This window comes from Apodemus sylvaticus, chromosome 6, assembly GCF_947179515.1.
Source record: "Apodemus sylvaticus chromosome 6, mApoSyl1.1, whole genome shotgun sequence".
NCBI lineage: Eukaryota > Metazoa > Chordata > Mammalia > Rodentia > Muridae > Apodemus > Apodemus sylvaticus.
Genome location: NC_067477.1, coordinates 40562272 through 40580904, shown reverse-complemented (window position 1 = coordinate 40580904; position 18633 = coordinate 40562272). Strand labels below are relative to the sequence as shown.

Genomic DNA, 18633 nt, shown 5'->3' with positions numbered 1-18633 from the left:
AGGGTGTGGCCGCTGTCTACAAACAGCTCTCTCAGTTCTTCCCCTGGGTGGCTAATACTTCATTTCCTTTTCCTGAAGCAGATCTCATGACATTGGGAAATGGCTTCCCGGGGCTGCACAAAGGTTAACAGGCACCAGCCTTCCTCAGCCCAGGGGTTGCTTACCTTCCATGAGTTTGGCAAAAGGCTCTGGACATGTAGAAGGGATAGGAAGGGCGAGCTTGTTCATGGCCACACCATAAGCCACTGCTAAGCCATCGATGCCCCGGAAGGGCACCTCGCCAGTCAACAGTTCCCAAAGCAGTACTCCATAGCTGAGAGAGAAACAGGACAGAAACTCTGTAAGAAGTAACAGCAACTCCCTCACCAAAGTAGCTACCGAGGTTTTTCCAGGCATCCCACGCCATCTTCAAACCATAGAAAAACTAATGAAATAGACACAGTGACATAAAGGGAGGCCACAAGAAGCAACGGCTCCGCATCAGACGTCACTCCCGCTCCATCATCCCTAGCTATGGATCTGTGGGCCAATCGCCTGCCACACTGCTCGAGCCTCTGAGCCCTCCTCTGTGGGGAGCAGCACAGCACTCAGTGGCCACAGCAGGGTCTCACTCTGTAGCTTAGCCTTGGCCTAGACCTCCTAATCCCCCTGTCTCAGCCTCCCCAGAGCTAGGACTATAGGCACGCCCCACCATGACTGATGGTTATTGTGAATGAAATAAGCCCGTAGGAGAGACTCTGAAACAGAAGTGTTCTATTTTTAAACAACTTTTGTCACAGATACATTTTTTTTTTTTTTGGCTTTAGAAAAACCAGTGAGCAGCTATCTACTCAACATGGATTTACATGTCTGCTCGGTAAATTTCTGACTCTAGATGGCACAAGTGGGACCTTCAGAGAGGCCTTCATCTAGCTCTGTGGCGGAAGTTCCACAAGGCAGACTGGGTCAGCAGAGAGGAGCAGCACGTGAGCTCTGAGAGCTTCGGTGTCCCTAACTACCAAGTTCATAAAAACAGTTCCTCATCTCCTACGAGTCGGGGAGTGTGCAGCACAAAGCTTAATGGAAGGATTAGTCTATGGATCTGCAATCCAAGCCAGGAAACGGCACACTGCATTCTGCCCTTCCAGGAGTAAGTTCACCAGGAACACATCAGCTCCGAGCACCTAGAAGGCAAAGGCTGTACCTGTACTCGCCACACAGACCTCAACTGTATTGTAACGCTCCTCAGCAGTGTCTAGCTACAAGGGCTGTATTAATTAGATAGTGGTGATGATGGTGGTGGTGGTGGAGGTGGTGGTGGTGGTGGTGGAGGGGGAAGAGGAGGAGGAGGAAGAGGAGGAGGGGGAGGAAGAGGAGGAGGAGGAGGATCTGAGAGGATTAGTCAGTGGCTGTGAGCACTTGTTACTCTTGCAGAAGACTCTGCAACTGTAACTCTAGTTCCCAGAGATCTGGTCCCCCTTCTCTGTGGGCACCAGGCACATACATAAACATGTGCAGTACACACGTACATACATCCAAGCAAGACTCACATACATAAAATAAAATAATCATAATTGAAAATGTTTTGCAAAGGCAAAATAATAGTTACGTATTTATCAGGACACCTTGTCTGTTTAAAGGGCCTGCCTGCTTTGTTGCCCAGGCTGCCTCAAACGACCCCTCCTGCTCCAGTCTTCTGGATCCGTTTGTACCAGCACACTGGACTCTTCATTTGTATTTTCACAGTGCTGCAGACCAAGCCTAGGATTTTGCGCATGCTAGGCACATACTCTGCCACCGTGCTCCTCTGCCACCGTGCTCCTCTACCCCTGTGCTCCTCTGCCACTGTGCTCCTCTGCCACTGTGCCTTTCTGCCACCATGCTCCTCTGCCACCGTGCTCCTCTGCCACCGTGCTCCTCTACTACTGTGCTGCCACTGTGCTCCTCTGCCACCGTGCTCCTCTGCCACTGTGCTCCTCTGCCACCGTGCTCCTCTGCCACCGTGCTACTCTACTACTGTGCTGCCACTGTGCTCCTCTGCCACCGTGCTCCTCTGCCACCGTGCTCCTCTGCCACCGTGCTCCGCTGCCACTGTGCTCCTCTGCCACCGTGCTACTCTACTACTGTGCTGCCACTGTGCTCCTCTGCCACCGTGCTCCTCTGCTACCGTGCTCCTCTGCCACCGTGCTCCGCTGCCACTGTGCTCCTCTGCCACTGTGCTCCCCTGCTACTGTGCTCCTCTGCCAAATCTATCACACTGTTTTCTCCTGTTTCTTTGTTGTTGTTTGTTTCTTTGTTTGTTTTCAAGACAGGGTTTCTCTGTGTAGAATCCTTGTTTTTCCTGGAACTTGCTCTGAAGACCAGGCTGGCCTCAAACTCAAGAATTCACCTGCCTCTGCTTCCCAAGTACTGAGATTAAAGGCAGTTGCTACCACGCCCAGACCCTTTCAGGATACTTTACATGTGCAGGAGTACAACATTTTACATCACCCCGAACCCACACAAGGGTGTAGGCAAGTGTGAGTAGTTCTTGGCAAGTACAGAAAGTGAAGACTTGGATGGGTTTGGTGGTCTATATAAACCCCAAGCTCCAGACACTGGAACAGGGTAAAAGACATAGATCTTCCACACAGAAATTAGTGAAAGATGCAGAAAAGACAAGACTAGGGTTCAGAATGAGACATGAGAGACTTATGAGAGCACGAAGGAGGAACCCTAACCAGACCATCGTGGGGAAGCCAGTGGCCTCTGAGCTTATTCCTGACTGCTATGGGAAAGAGGAGCCGGAGCTCGGAGCCTAGGGTCAGCACACGCAGACAGTGAGCAGTCTGCTCTCAAGTACATCCTAACCGCTAGCAGGACTCCAAACAATGCACAGCCTCTGTGCCAGGCACTGGGTTGGGGGCCTATGAATGGCCCCTTGGGGGTAATCCAGCCACTCTGGCTTTACTCTATTAAGGTGTCTAGATGCCGTCACTTTCTTTTTGAATCGTGACAGGGCATGCGAGCTGTAGGACTGACTGGTCTTGTCTCTCTAGGAGCTGGGTATAGTTGGTAATCCTGCCCGGGCTTCCTGAGTCTTGACTGTCATGCACTGTGTTTGCTTGTTCCTGAGGAGGGGAATCAGAATAATATGTTTTTGTTTTTTTGTTTTTTTTTAGGGTTTCTCTATGTAGCCCTGGCTGTCCTGGAACTCATTCTGTAGACTAGGCTGGCCTCGAACTCAGAAATCCACCTGCCTCTGCCTCCCAGAGTGCTGGGATTACAGGTGTGCGCCACCACCACCACCCGGCAGTAATATGGTTTTTAATCCTCACATTCTCAGGGCCTCTCACTCAGGTTAACAGGTGTCCAGAGACAGGTGACTGCAGTTCTCACCTTCCTCAAAGAATCTTGTTTTTGGATGGAAACCATTAGAGAGATCTGGTCCAAATGCTGAGTAGCAACTGTGGAGAGTCCAATCCCACGTGCATCCCAATATAACCCCACACCCAAGACTCATAGGAAACTGTGAAGAAGGAGGAAGAAAAGTCTAAGTCAAAGGATGAGGAACCCTGCTGCTTGACTGTGTTCTACACATGACAGGGAAGCCACACCTGTGATGTCCCAACAATGGTCGCCTAAACACGACTTGCATAATGATGCCAGTTGATGTGCCTAAGTAGATGGGGAGAACCTTCTGGGCCCCACTCCTGGATCAAGAGCTGCAGTCAATCAATGCCTGCCGAATGAGGGAAAGCTGGTTTTCTTCAGGGATGAGTCCCCAGATAGGGTCTCTAGTCCCAGTGGTCAGCCCTATGTACATATAAGCAACACTAATGAACTCAGCAGGTGGTGTGTATAAGACAATAATAATTTTACAGGAGGTCATACATTCGAGGGGCTTGGGAGGAGGTGAACAGGGAGAGGGAGGCTGGAAAGGATGTAACTACAGCATTCATGTTTGAAACTCTCAGGAAAAAGGCATATGAGCTGTGGGGCCGCCGTGGGAGTGAGTGCATGCGTGGTCAGAAGCTCCTACAGGCTACACTGAGTGTGCTACCATAATTCCTGCAAACTGCCAAGAATTACACTATTAGAGTTGAGGATGTGGTTCTGTGGTAAAGTATCTGCCTAGCATATGCAGGCTGTGGCTTTGCCTTCCACACCTAGCAGAGAGAGTGTGAATGAAGGAGGAACAGGACAGGGTGGGAATAAAGAGAAACTATACATCTACCAAACCTTGATTGTGACCTACCTAGACAGCAGTCACACTTGGAAGTTTTTTACCAAGCAACTCAAAGAGCCTTTGGCACCCCAGCCAGATTCCTGGATTAGAGCTACTCCCATCCTCAGTCAACTGTGTTCAGTACAACACCCATTTCTATATGGATAACAAACCTTGTGGTGCCACAGACCCTGTCCTCCATCTAGGCAATGATAATCAGTACCTCAGCCTTAAATACAGTGTGCGCTGTATCTGTCCTGGCATCCCTCCTCTAATGGTTTCCCACCAGGACTATGAAGATGCCACCTGCAAGAGGGAGGAGTCAGGGCTCTACCTCAGGAACATCGATGAGGGAAGCTGTGCCACTTGCTTGTTGGTCCATCTGTGATCTGCTCACCTGAGGCTTAAGAATTGAGGCGGAGGAAGAGGAGGAAGGAGGAAGAGGAGGAGGAATGAGGCCTGTGCATGGCACAGAGTAAAGATTCAATAAATGGCACTTCCTGGAGTAAAGGAATAACAATCAGTTTACGAGCAGCTTTCTACAGGTTTGTAGCCATGCGTCTACCCTCTTTGGATCCCCCGCGGGATCTGAGCCATGGTGAGCCAGTCATTTGAAAAGAGGCTTCCCAAAACACAGGAGCGCATGTGTTTCCAGTGTGGAAGGGGTGTACAAATGGTGATAAACGGGTATTTTCCTCTGGTAAAGATGAGAGACCTTTTGGAGCCAAAGTATGCTTTAATGGAGATGGTGAACCCCACAGAAAGGAGTCAGTAAACCACGTCTTCAAGAAACTCTCAGCAAAGAAGCTAAGAATGCTGCGGACAGACAAGCAGTCACCAACCAAATAGGGACAAGGGGCTTAAGTCCTAGGAACCATTTTATTATTTAAAAGCATTCTTAATTTGTTTAATTACAGGGGAAGGCGCCTCCAGAGTGCAGGGCAGCGTCGGACCCAGCTAGAGTCCCTGGCAGTTGTAAGCTGCCCAGTGTTGATGCTGCAAACTGAAGGTGGGTTCTCTGCAAGAGCGTTCTCCACTCTTAGCCACGGAGCGTCTCTCTCCAGCCTCCCTGAGAACCATCAGAGCTAGAGAGTCACTAACTGTGCTGGCTTGGCTAGTTTTGTGTCAACCTGACTGTCTTGACAAGCTAGAGTCATCTGAAAGGAGGGAACCTCAACTGAGAAAATGCCTCCATAAGATCCAGCTGTAAGTAAGCTGTAGAACATTTCTTAATTAGTGACCGATGGGGGAGGGCCCAGCCCATTGTGGGTGGTGCCATCCTTGAGTGGGTGGTCCTGGGCTCTTTAAGAAAGCAGACTGAGCAAGCCAGGCCAGGAAGCAGCACCCTCCATGGCCTCAGTATCAGCTCCTGCTTCCAGGTTCCTGCCCTGAGTGAGTTCCTGCCCTGACTTCCTTCAGAGATGAAGACTGCTGTGGGAGCCTAACCCTTTCCTCCCCAGGTTGCTTTGGTCATGTGCTTCATCAGCAATCATGACCCTCACTAAGACACTGGTAGACACTGTATAACAGTAAACTGTTCCTGTCAGGGAACCGAACGCGTTCATCAGCTGCCTCTCACTACAGCGCCTACAAATAGTTCATAACAGCTGTGATTTTAGAACAAAACACTAATCTTAGACTTGTAACAGGGTATTCAGTAAAAGTTGAAAGAGTTTCCTCTATTCCCCCATTGAAGGAAAGCCCCTGCAGTGCCCTTAATTAGGCATTTACACTCCCTTCCTACTAAGAACAGGCATGGAACCTGGTAAGATTCTGTACACATCCTATCACCAGCAGAAGCAAAGTAGAGAACCTGAGAGAAGCGAGACAGGACAATAAACATGTCATCCTCTGAGGAGCGGTAAGGGAACCAAGAGAGCCCAGGGGCTGTGACTAAGGAGTGGGCAGGGAGAGCTCTTCCAATCACTCTCCCTATTTCCGAGAGAATTTTAGTTGGACACCCAGTAACTAAAGCTGCATTGGTGTCTCCTCAGGGCTAAGTGGGTAATAAACAAGAGCAGACTGTGGGTCAGAGGAGTCGTGTGCAACGTGCAGACTGTCTCCAAAGCAAAGGCCAGCTTATGGGCATAAATAAGCCTGGTCTCCTTTCCTGCAGACTGTAATGCAGAAGTCGCTGCAGCCCACATTAAACTCCTAGGACAATGACAGCCAGGGAACCTGGAGAACCTGGGTCTCACAGGCACGGCCATTCTGCCAGCTTGGGCTGCCTGGACTACTCCTTGAAGCTGAAATACAGTTCTTTTGTGTAAGTGTCCACATCAATTGGTCTCCTTGTGATACCAGGTTAATTAATACATCAAACAAGACCTAATTAGCATCAACCTCACTAGTGTGTGATAAGACATGGAGATCTATGGCAGCTGCCTATCAGGTCAAACACTTTACAAGAAGGAAAATGAACTCCCCAGTAGCACTTCATTCTGCACCTAACATATAGGGAGATGGGAGTAGACACAGTACAAAACAACTCTGAAGGAAATTAGAGAATGAGAGTATCTCACATTTATGGATGGGAAAACACAGATACTACAATGTCCACACACCCCCAATAATTCACAGAGTAATCTTAGGTGTCATCCTAGATGATGACAGACACGAAAGCAGGACTGGGAGATCAAAAGCCTCCTGGCCATATGTCTACTCTGAAGCCAGCCTGAGCTGTATGAAGCCAGTTTTAAAACAAGAAAAAACTCTCAGTTGATTATTTTGCAAAACTAACAAAATGATGTTAAGACTTATAAAGAATGGCAGTGGACGCAGAATGATGGAAACAATTTTAAAAAGACAAAACTGGAGGACTCTCATAGCCTAACATCAAAACTTACTACGAGCTGGGCGGTGGTGGTGCACGCCTGTAATCCCAGCACTCTGGGAGGCAGAGGCAGGTGGATTTCTGAGTTCGAGGCCAGCCTGGTCTACAAAGTGAGTTCCAGGACAGCCAGGGCTATACAGAGAAACCCTGTCTCGAAAAAACCAAATCCAAAAAAAACCAAAAACCAAAAACCAAAAAACAACTTACTATGATGCTGCATTTTAATTGAGAAAGGGTGATATTGCCTATGAGCAAACAGAGATGTGTTAACAGAGAGCTATGAACTTGGAATAAACCCTCACATTCCTCATGAGCTGTTTCTGGCGGAGGTAACCGAGTGTTTCCATGGGAAGAGGACAGTCTCTTCAATGTGTAGTCCCAATACAAATGAACAGACATGAAAATCTAAAGTTTGGTCTCCGCTTCACACCACATGGAAAACCAAATCAACACGGGTGAGAATCAGTATTGTAAGATTCTTAGAGGGAACAGAGCTCAGACTGCACAGCCTTATTGGAGGCCATGCGTTCTTATGACACCAAAGTCAGGTGAGAAGAGGAAACCAAGAAGCACAGGGAATTCAAAGACTACTACTGAGAGTTATCCAAAAACAGAGTGGAAAAATATGTAGTACTAAAATACTTTAAACTCAAAAATAACAAGAGCTAATCTAGTTTTTAATTGGCAAAAGCACTGAACAGACACATCTCCTGGGGAGACATGCAATTCTCCAATTCAGGAAATGCAGATTAAGAACACAGTGAAACCCTGCTTCCCAGATGAGGATGGCTGTACCTGAAACAGCAGCACCAAGTGGTACAGGGAAGTACCAGAGTTAGTCTTGGACCAATGGAATTTACGCAGAGCATCTGTGATCAAAATAGTTTTCTAGGCCTCGAAAAGTTACACATGCACTTAGTTGCTTGACTTAATGCAATTAAGTGCGTGCCCGAGTGAAGGGAAATGTATGGTCACAAGAGAACCTGTGTCCATGTCCACAGCGGCCTTACTCATAGCATTCCAGACGTGAAAACCACTCACTACCCATCACAGTGACTGAATAAACATCCACGGCCCGCCTGACTTCAGGATCATGGACTCCAACATGGATGGACCTGTAAACATTCTGTTAAATGTTAGGTGTGAGCGACAGAGGACAGGCATCGTGTGGTTCCACTGACGTGATGGCAATGGGCAGCTGCTCCAGAGGCAGAGAATGACAGGCGGGGAGAGTGACAAGCAGGAGGCGTGCACTTTCTCTGAGGTTAGGAGCAGCCTTTAGAAATAGTGATTGCAGTGTGCTGAACGATGGCCCTGCTGATGTTCTAGAATTTAGAATCCGTATGTGGACTGAGTCTCCTCCTCTAGGATCATTAGGATGGGGTCCGCTGCACCTATTTCATACTTTTGGCCTCTACAGCAATGAAAGAATAAAGCTCCATGGCTTTCCATCCCCTGGTGTGTGGAAACTTGTGAGAGCAGTGCAGGAAGCCAGTAAGTGTGGCGTTTGGTTTTAGTTGGGCTTTGTTTTTGTTTTTATAACATAGGGTCTCGCGTATCCCAGGCTGGCTTTGACCAGCCGAACCTCTGATCCTCCTGCCTCTACCTCTTGAATTCTAGGATTACATACTCACACCATCACACCTAATTCTCTGCATCGAGGGTCCTAGGCATACTGGGCAGGTAATCTACCACTGAACCACATCCCAATCCTAAAGTCAGTTTTATAGATTCTAAAAAGTACTGACTTACATACTGCAAAGGTTGTACTTTATGATATGTGAATAGTATCTCAAGGAAGTTACCTTAAAGGAAATACACAAATACGGAAGCACACGCGCGCGCGTGCGCGCGCACACACACACACACACAGTCGCTCTGCCCCATGCCAGGAAGCACGGACCCTAGACTGAGGTGAAATGAAGGTGAAGGTGTCATTTTATGTGACGGTGTCACTGCTGTCCTTCAGACAGGACAAAGTCTATCCTATTGTTGCTCATCTCCCTTCGATAGCAACATAATGTTTTTAGATCTATGTCCTTGTGACCTCTTGGACCATCGTTTACTGTTGAGAATAGTTTTAGCTATCCTGGGTTTTTTGTTATTCCAGATAAATTTGAGAATTGCTTTTTCTAACTCTGTGAAGAACTGAGTTGGGATTTTGATGGGGATTGCATTGAATCTGTATATTGCTTTTGGCAAGATGGCCTTGCTAGTGGAGATAGATGGCTGGCCATGTCCAGTCTGTAACTTCATAGCTCTTATGGCCTTCTGAGGACCCATCTCTTCCCTTTCCTGGATAAATATCCAGCATACAGAACCCTGAATAAAAGTGTAGCCAGGTCAGTAAAAGAACTTCTGGGGGAATTAGTATCCCAGACCTCAAGCAATACTACAGAGCAATAGTGTTAAAAACTGCATGGTATTGGTACAGCAACAGGCAAATGGACCAATGGAATAGAATTGAAGACCTAGAAATGAATCCACACACCTATGGTCACTTGATCTTCGACAAAGGAGCTGAAAACATCCAGTGGAAAAAAGGTAGCCTTTTCAACAAATGGTGCTGATTCAACTGGAGGTCAGCATGCAGGAGAATTCGAATTGATCTATTCTTATCTCCTTGTACTAAGCTCAACTCCAAGTGGATCAAGGACCTCCACATAAAACCAGTCACACTGAAACTAATAGAAAAGAAACTGGGAAAAACCCTTGAGGACATGGGCACAGGGGAAAAGTTCCTGAACAGAACACCAATAGCTTATGCTCTAAGATCAAGAATTGACAAATGGGATCTCATAAAATTACAAAGAGGACACCGTCAAAAGGACAAAACGACAACCAACAAATTGGGAAAAGATCTTCACCAATCCTACATCCGATAGAGGGCTAATATCCAATATATACAAAGAACTCAAGAAGTTAGACCCCAGGGAGCCAAATAACCCTATTAAAAAATGGGGTACAGAGCTAAACAAAGAATTTTCACCTGAAGAAATTCAGATGGCCGAGAAGCACCGAGAAGCCTGAGAAATGCTCAACACCATTAGTCATCAGGGAAATGCAAATCAAAACAACCCTGAGATTTCACCTCACACCAGTCAGAATGGCTAAGGTTAAAAACCCAGGAGACAGCAGGTGTTGGTGAGGATGTGGAGAAAGAGGAGCACTCCTTCACTGCTGTTGGGATTCTAAGATGTTACAACCACTATGGAAATCAGTCTGGCGGTTCCTAAGAAAACTGGACATGACACTTTTGGAGGACCCTGCTATACCTCTCCTGGGCATATACCCAGAGGATTCCCCAGCATGCAATAAGGACACATGCTCCACTATGTTCATAGCAGCCTTATTTATAATAGCCAGAAGCTGGAAAGAACCCAGATATCCCTCAGTGGAGGAATGGATACAGAAAATGTGGTATATATACACAATGGAGTACTATTCAGCAAATAAAAACAATGAATTCATGAATTTTTTAGGCAAATGGATGGAACTGGAAAATATCATCCTAAGCGAGGTAACGCAATCACAAAAGAATACACATGGAATGCAATCATTGATAAGTGGGTATTAATTAGCCCTGAAGCTCTGAATACTGAAGATACAATTAGCATATCAAATGATTCCCATGAAGAAGGAAGAAGAGGGCCCTAATCCTGGAAAGGCTTGATCCAGCATTGTAGGGGAGTACCAGGACAGAGAAAAGGGAGGGGGAAAGATAGGAGAATGGATGGAGAGAAGAGGACTTATGGGACATATGGGGAGGGGGGAACTGGGAAAGGGGAAAGATTTTGGATTGTAAACAAAGAATATAGAAAATAAAAATATATTTATAAAATTAAAAAAAAAGTGTAACCAGGTAACTGGAAAGGATGATTTCTAAATAATGAACAAAAAGGCAGCCCAGAGGGCTCCCACTGGCCAGGAGTTTACAGGAAGGACACTGGGTGAGTCCTCCCAGGTGGTGGCAGCAGCCCCTGAAACCAGCCTCTGAACCATCAAACCACTTGATGTACAGCGATTCCCTACCCTGCAGGTCAGACATGGAAGTACAAGGTGGTCCTAGAATCTGCAGAGCTTTTCTGAGGTGCCATCTACTCCGTGAAGTGCCTGCAATTACTACAGCATATCCTAGCAACACAGAAATTAGTATATTGCCAAGAGGTCACACTGACCTACTTGGACTGCTTTGGGTTCTGTAACCTCAATTCCAAGTCCTGAAATGTGCAGGGAAAACAGGCCTGGGACCTGGGAGGCTGCACCTTACCTCCACACGTCACTGCCTTTGGAAAACATGGAAGCACGGATGACTTCAGGTGCCATCCAAGCGTATGTTCCTGCCGCGCTCATCTTGGTGGTCCGGTGCCATTCCCTCGCCAACCCAAAGTCGGTGATCTTCAGAATCTTGTTACTCAGGTCTCCATTCTCCACCTTCTGCAGGATCAATACTAAGTGAAGACAACACAGAAGAAACCAGATGAGCATTAGTCACAGGGCCTCACATCTACTGCCATCTCCTGCAGGCACTGCCAGTGTGTACTGATGGCAGAAACACAATTTTAGCCCTCCAACACATATCACACAGAATAAACACACACCATGTTTATTCTGTAGCACCTATCTTTGTTAGTATCGTCTCAAGTTCCTGCAATGCCCCTAACGAGGTAGGCATTTCAGGCTCAACATCCCTATCCAAAAACTATTCAGAGGTCAAGTCTATAAGGTGAAGCTCTGCTGGTGCCACACACACGGGATATGGGGTACTCAGCGGGATACGGGGTACTCAGCTTGCATTGCCGTACTTGTGTCCCCAATGCAGGGCTGGACCCCTGGCAACTGATGTGAGCCTGCTTTCCTACTGCAGAGTGACAGAGAAACTGTGAGCCATATATGCCCTTCTGAGGAGCAGCCACAGGGTTCCCTGCATCAGGAGATAGACCCATCCACAGATCACAGGGACTGCAGATGCATGCTGGATCATCAAAATGTTCAGTGTCTAGCCAGCTCTGTGACCCATTTGCAGGCATATCCTACCCACCGGCTGACACCATGACACTGACAGCATCTACACACATTCATGAAGCTTCCTTAGACACTTGAGGCCTATATACTGTGGGTTGGACACCACTGACATTGTTTTGTTTTGTTTTGTGAGATAGGGTTTCTCTGGCTGGGCTTGACTCCTAGACCAGGATGGCTTGGAACTCACAGAGGCCTGCCTCTGCCTCCCAAATTCTGGTGTTGAAGGTATGTGCCACTATACCCAGAGCCACTGACATTCTTAAGAAAGCCTGTCTATTGGGCTCTTAGGATTTTTTTCATCATTCAGGTAAGTCGCCTAACCAGTTGATAAATGGCTGGCAAACTGGGGGTCAGGGGATCAGAGACACACACTTGCACACACTCCTGATATCCTCAGTGAGCATGGTCAAGGAAAAGGAGCTGGTGAGAGTTGACTCCAAAGCACTGGCTCTCCTAGGCTGGCAGCCATGGTGGCCCCTACACCCATATGATGGCCCGAGCCATGAAACCTGGTGGGAGATAATCTGGCTAAAAATCACCTCAAACCTCACTGACTACGATGCCGTACTGTAAACCACAGAGCTCTGCTGCGTGGGGACGAAGAAACCGTCCGGACAAACGAGGACACACCTCCTTATCCACAGTTGGGTGAGCCAAAGGCTTTGTGTGAGCACAGCCTGTGTGGCTGGACACAGCCTTGCCTCAGTCTGTGTTAGTGAGACTTCAGAGCAAGAAGGAAGGTTCGCTCTTAGCTCCTGTGAGGAAGAAACCTGCTACAGACAGTGTAGCAATTAATTGTACAAGGGATTCATCTAGGTGCGGGGGTGGGGGGTGGGGGGGTTGGTGGGGGAACAGTAAAAATGATCCAAGTTACCTTTTAGTCCGATGTGCCAAGACAACCTAGAGGCTTCCCACTGCCCATGCACCTATCTAAGATGTCTTACATGGCAGACCCTGACAGCAAAGACCCTTCTGCAGTGTAAGAACAGATGCTTCACGACACAGCCACGCCCCTTCTCTCCACTCCTACTCCCATCCATTGAACTGTCACATACTGAAGGGATGTGGCCCAAGGAGCTCCAGGTCCTATGTGCTTCTTAGAGAAACAGCAGTGTGCCCCGGATTATCAGTAGCTTGAGAGCTAGAGTCTAGAAAGCAAACAACCCCACCTAGACCTAATGGATGGACCCGCCCTCCTCCTCCACACCCTCTCTGCTCCAGTCCCTCCCCATCCTGGCTTCTCCCACCCCAGTGCCTGAGCAGATACAAAACAAGAGAAGGAAAAAAAACCTTCTCTAGGGACAAAAACAAACAAACACACAACAACAACAACAAAAACTCTTCCAGAATCTTCTGAGGCAGAAACAACAAGACGGCAGACATTCAAAGAGTCAGACAAATGACACTAAGGAAATTCCCTATCCCACTCCAGAGGCAGGGAGTGTCTCCCTGAATATACACTGATTGGGATCCACTCACCCAAAGTCCTAGGTGGCTGGGGGAAGGTGCAACCAGGAGAGAGAGAGAGATGATGTTTCCTATTAGTCTGTCTGGATGCTTAAACTAGATGCAAGATGGGGTAAGAACCAGCCACAGACTGTCTGCATGGTGCATACAGCTAGCTACAGGTCACTCACCTGCTCACCACTGTCCCACCCACCTCAGACTCAGCTGACCCTGCCCTTCGTGTACTCCATGACCTAGAGAACAACCCTCATCAACAGAGAGGGACTATAATCTGAAACAGTCGCTACCTCAGCAGGCAGTAGCAGGTCACAGTGTTCTGAAGTACTGGTCTTTCCAGCACCAGGGCTTGTGAAAGCTTTCCTTTACATTGCTGTTGTACAAGTCGGTTAAGATGAAATAGGAAACAATCAAGCGTTGTACAGCCAACATCCAGTAGACCACCTCTATCTGTTCCGGGCCATTCCCATCACCCAAAGGAAGTCCCGTAACCACTAAGCAAATATCCCCACATTCTTCTCTCCTCCCAGGCCCTACACCCCCAATGTGCTTTGACCCCCTGGTGAAGACTTTATAAAATAGAAAGCTACAGTATGATATCTGTCTCACTTCCTTAATGTTTTCAGGCTTGTCATGTCATAGCTTCTATTAGTACCACATTCCTTTTCATGGCTAATAATATTCCATTGTAATAAATTCCTGCTGTACACTACACAGAAGGACAGCTGCTCGAGTTGGATCAAATGCTCTGTAACTGAACTTGGCTGCTTGCTGACGTCATCTTTCTGAGTCCTTTAGTTGTCTCTGAGAAGTAGGAGGATGACATTCCCTGTTTCATCCATGTCAAAAGAGAGGTAAAGGGGACAGGAGCAGAGCCCACATCTCTCAGCCACAGCCTTGTTCTCCATCTCTGTGCCCTGTGACCCAGATGCTGAAAGATGTTCCTCAGAGCTACAGCCCAGTAGCTCGTCCTCCCTGCTGCCCCACCGCTAGTTCTTCCTCAGCAGGCAAAACCAACTGCACACAATCCAACCGCTGGTACGGCTAAATACTCACTGCTGGGGCATATGAGTTTCTATCATCTTTTCTAGAATGCCACAGAATCCAACCCCTGGAGGGTAAAACCCTCATTCTCGTCTAGAATCCATGATGTCCTGCCCCAGGAACCTTGCATAGGACCAGGCTCTTGGCAAGAACTCCCTCGTGCCTGGACAGTTACTGACTGAAGTGTACCTGTGCATTTTCTCTATATTTTTTAAATGTTAATTTTAAAAAGTATTAGGAAATGATTATGCAAAGGAGAGCAGAGTCAGAGAATTAACACCTCAACCGGGGACTGACAGTCACCCAGTGACTGACATACTGATGCAATGTGGGCTGTGGGCTAGGCTACAAAAGAGATAATTTGAAGATTTGGATAATTTGGCCTGGAATATCTGCACCAGTTACTTAGGCACCCCATGGCCATGATACCTGACAGAATTCACCTAAGGAAAAAAATGATTCAGGTTCTTAAATCAGAGGATCCACCTCTGTCTACCACAGTAAGGAGCGCCTGATGCTCACTACAGAGGATGGGCGGCGGGGGCAGTGGGTCCGCACATTACAGCCCTGAAACTGAGCAACAACTTCTCAACTCCCGCTCTTGGCACCTACTTATGACAGTCAGGCCTCATGCCCCAAAGCCCAAAGGTCTAGACTCTGTAGTGGGCTTCATGGACTAGTTCTCCAATTTTAAAATAAATACTTGTATTTGTGTGTGTGTGTGTGTGTGTATGCATGTGCGTGTGTGTGCATATGTGTGCGTGCATCTGTGTGTAGATGTGCTCAGTGTGTGTGCCTGTATGTGTGTGTGTATGCATGTGCATGTGTGTGCGTATGTGTGCGTGCATCTGTGTGTAGATGTGCTCAGTGTGTGTGCCTGTGTATGAATGTGTGTGTGTGCCTGTGTGTATGTGTGTGCCTGTGTGTGTGTGCGTGCGCGTGTGTGTGTGCCTGTATGTGTGTATGTGCCTGTGCCTGTGTGTGCCTGTGTATGTGTGTGCCTGTGTGTATGTGTGTGTGTGCCTGTGCGTGTGTGTGCCTGTGTGTGTGTGTGTGTGTGTGTATGTACTCATGCTACAGCATGCAAGTGCACGGTAAGGTGAGCTGCAGGAATCAGCCCTCTCCATGTTGCTCCTGGGGATCTGGCTCCGACCGGCCATCCGCCTTCCTGCCAAGCTCCTCCAGGCTCTAAGCCCTCCACAGCGGCTCCAGTCCCTTCTCTCTCCTCACTTGCTCTTGTCACACTCTTTGTGCTCCCTGGCTGAGCTTTGCAGCTGTGACCCAATGCCGGATGTGGACTCCCTGTCATGGGCACTAAGTTCTAAAAGCTCTTCCTCATTTTCTCCTTTGTTTGGGGGGAGAAGTACATGCTCCGGGGCAGCAGCTGCTCCTGTTCTTGTCTGTTTTCTGCCATTTTCTTTTTCCTTGAAGGGCTTTTCAGCCTGTGCTTTAGTCTCTAGAGTGCTTTGCTGAGTCAGGCTCATCTGCTGTGATTCAGCACAAAGCTTGTGTTCAGAGGGGCGCTATTTAAGTTTTAAGGGTATACACTGAAATAGTTACACATACACTGAGAAGGTGTTGGTGATTTCCTTCAAAATAATAAATGGTGGGAATGATTGGGTTACAGAGGAAGGAGAGCTGTGAGCTGGTACAGAGGAGGATCCATGATGCCCTTCTCCTCAGGAAGAGGAAGAAGGAGAGAGGGAGGGAGAGAGAGGGAAGGAGAGAGGGAGGGAGGGAGGGAGGGAGAGGGAGAGAAGGAAGGAAAGAGGAAGGGAGAGAGGGAGGGAGGGAAGAAGGAAAGGAGGGAGGGAGGAAGGGAAGGAGGGAGGGAGGGAAAGATGGAGGGGGGGAGGGGGAAGAAGAGGGAAAGAGGGAGAGGGAGGGACAGGGAAGGACAGGGAGGAACAGGAAGAAAGAGACAGAGGAAGACACACCACAGCATCAGTGCCTCTTCTACCTACAGGAGAACAATATCTGAGTCACAGCAAGGCAGAAAAAAGAAAACTGCAACAGGCATGGACCGGGATGTGGGTCCTAGGGTCCCCTGTGAAATCCTCTCTCGGACTCCATTTCCCTACCTGACATTCTCAAAATCTATAATTCCCTGAAAGCTTCATCAGTCTTCCAAGACTCAGTCAAGCTCTGCCAACTGTCTTGAGGTAAGAAAGGTAAAACCCAAAACTCAGGGTAAACATGAGTTGGGGGTGGGGTGTGGTGGGGGGTGGTGTATGAGGACATTATGCCAGAGGGAAAACAAAAATCCCATGCCCTCACCTCTGCAACCTTCAGGTTGCAGCCTCCAAGTTGACATTTGAGACATTTCATTCTTGCACTACAATGTCTCCAAGGGAAGAAGGGGGGTAAGCTAGAGCCCCAGCCACACCCAGAAGCCGTGAGTGCCCACAGAGCAGCTGCTGACATGGAGCGACCTGTCCGCACTGACTCAGCAAAAGCCCAACAAGAGTGCCTGGCCAGGGCCCACTACCAGGCACGACAGTACAGCCAGGACACATCCCCCGGGCTCTCCCGCTCGGCCCTGGCCCTCTGCCCGCTCTATCTCTTTAGGCATGGCCAAGAGAGCAGACTTGCTTACTGGGCAAATGATTCACTGCCTAGACTCCCTGACTCCAGGCTCCAGCAGAGGTGTGGTGCTGCCTGAGCAGGGAGATGCCAGCATGAGGCCCTGGTCGAGTTCATGTCAGAAGTCTCACCAAGTCCCACCTGCATAGCCAGCAAAGCTAGGCTTTCCCACCATTATTCACCTATGGGTGGGGGTGGAGAAAATGGAGTCTTTGGGCACTATGGATGGACCCCTTCTTGGAACAGACAGGCAAACAGAGAAGTACAAAGCCAGGAGCATCTTTCCTGGGTCTCAGATGGAGCAAAGAGGAAGCGTAATGGCTTCTCGCATGGACCACAGGGTACTTGATGAAAGTGTGTCCTGACTGAGTCAAACACAATCAGGTATCACGAAATGCTTCTTTTAAATCTCCTCAGCCACTGAGCTGCAAATACTTGTTCTAGGGTCCTCCACCAGTCATTGAAGAAGCTCTACTGATGGTTTCTAACTTTTTAAACTACGTCCTTTATGATGTTAGAGTGTACAGTGACTTAGAGAAAACAGTCACAGTTAAGGGTTATAGGGCCTCAGTGCCAGGTTCTGCACTGAGTGATTTACACTCATCATCATCTTTAATCCTCTCAACAAACAGGAGAGCAAGTACATCACTAAGCCTACTTTCAAATTTGGAGCCTGGAATTCACACAGGCTGGTCCACAGGAAAAGCAAAAGCCAGATATAACCGAGTCCTCAGTCAAGACACCAGATTACCATGCTATAGTGTGCAGCCCTAATAGGGCACTCTTTTGTAGTTGTTGGTTTTGGTTTTGGTTTGGAGACAGGGTTTGTCTGTGTAGCCCTGGGTATCTTGGAACTCACTTTGTGGATCAGGCTGGCCTGGTACTCACAGAGCTCTGCCTGCCTCTGCCTCCCGAGTGTTGGGATTAAAGGTGCGTGCCACTATGCCCAGCCCTAAGAGAACAGTTAAAGGGAGTTCGAATTCCATCAATACACCACCACTATGCACCCGTGAAACCCAGGAGGAGAAACATCCACACTTCCTGTAGACACATCCAGCCATTCCGCAGCTCATCACAGCCCCCGTGGCAGCTACCGGGCCCACAGGCCTTTTCCCAGACACGGTGTCCCAGGCCTCCAACTCCAGCAGTGCTAACAAAAGAGAGTGAGCTGTAAGTAAGAGCTAAAGCAGAGGGTGGGAGTCAGCACTGTCAGTGAGAGAGGCCAAACTGAAATCAAGCAGAAACGCACTGAGGCACCAGCCGTCTCAGCCTATCCTGGAAGGCTGGGATCGATGGTAGGAAGAGCCAGACCATTTGTGACGCACCTCAGTTGTTCTCTCTCCTGCACAGTAACAGGATTCACTGATACACAGTTCCAGAAGGGCACAGCGACTGACTCATGGCTTTCTTTATTGCTGTGGCAGAATACAGGACAGAAACAACTTCACGGGGGAAAGTCTACTCTGGCTCAGGGCTCAGGGGATGTAGCCCAGGACAG

At 48.3% G+C, this 18633-nt stretch overlaps 1 protein-coding gene across 2 annotated transcripts in view; it reads right to left on the bottom strand.

Moving 5' to 3' along the window:
- Map3k9 (mitogen-activated protein kinase kinase kinase 9) overlaps positions 1 to 18633 on the bottom strand; it is a 68276-nt gene that overhangs the window by 18452 nt on the left and 31191 nt on the right. For both annotated transcript variants that reach the window (XM_052185515.1, XM_052185516.1), the window contains exons 3-4: positions 11290 to 11470; positions 165 to 313 (exon numbers count right to left, since the gene is read on the bottom strand). In XM_052185515.1, the coding sequence (XP_052041475.1) occupies positions 165 to 313; positions 11290 to 11470 (330 nt within the window). The remainder of the gene's footprint in view (positions 1 to 164; positions 314 to 11289; positions 11471 to 18633) is intronic.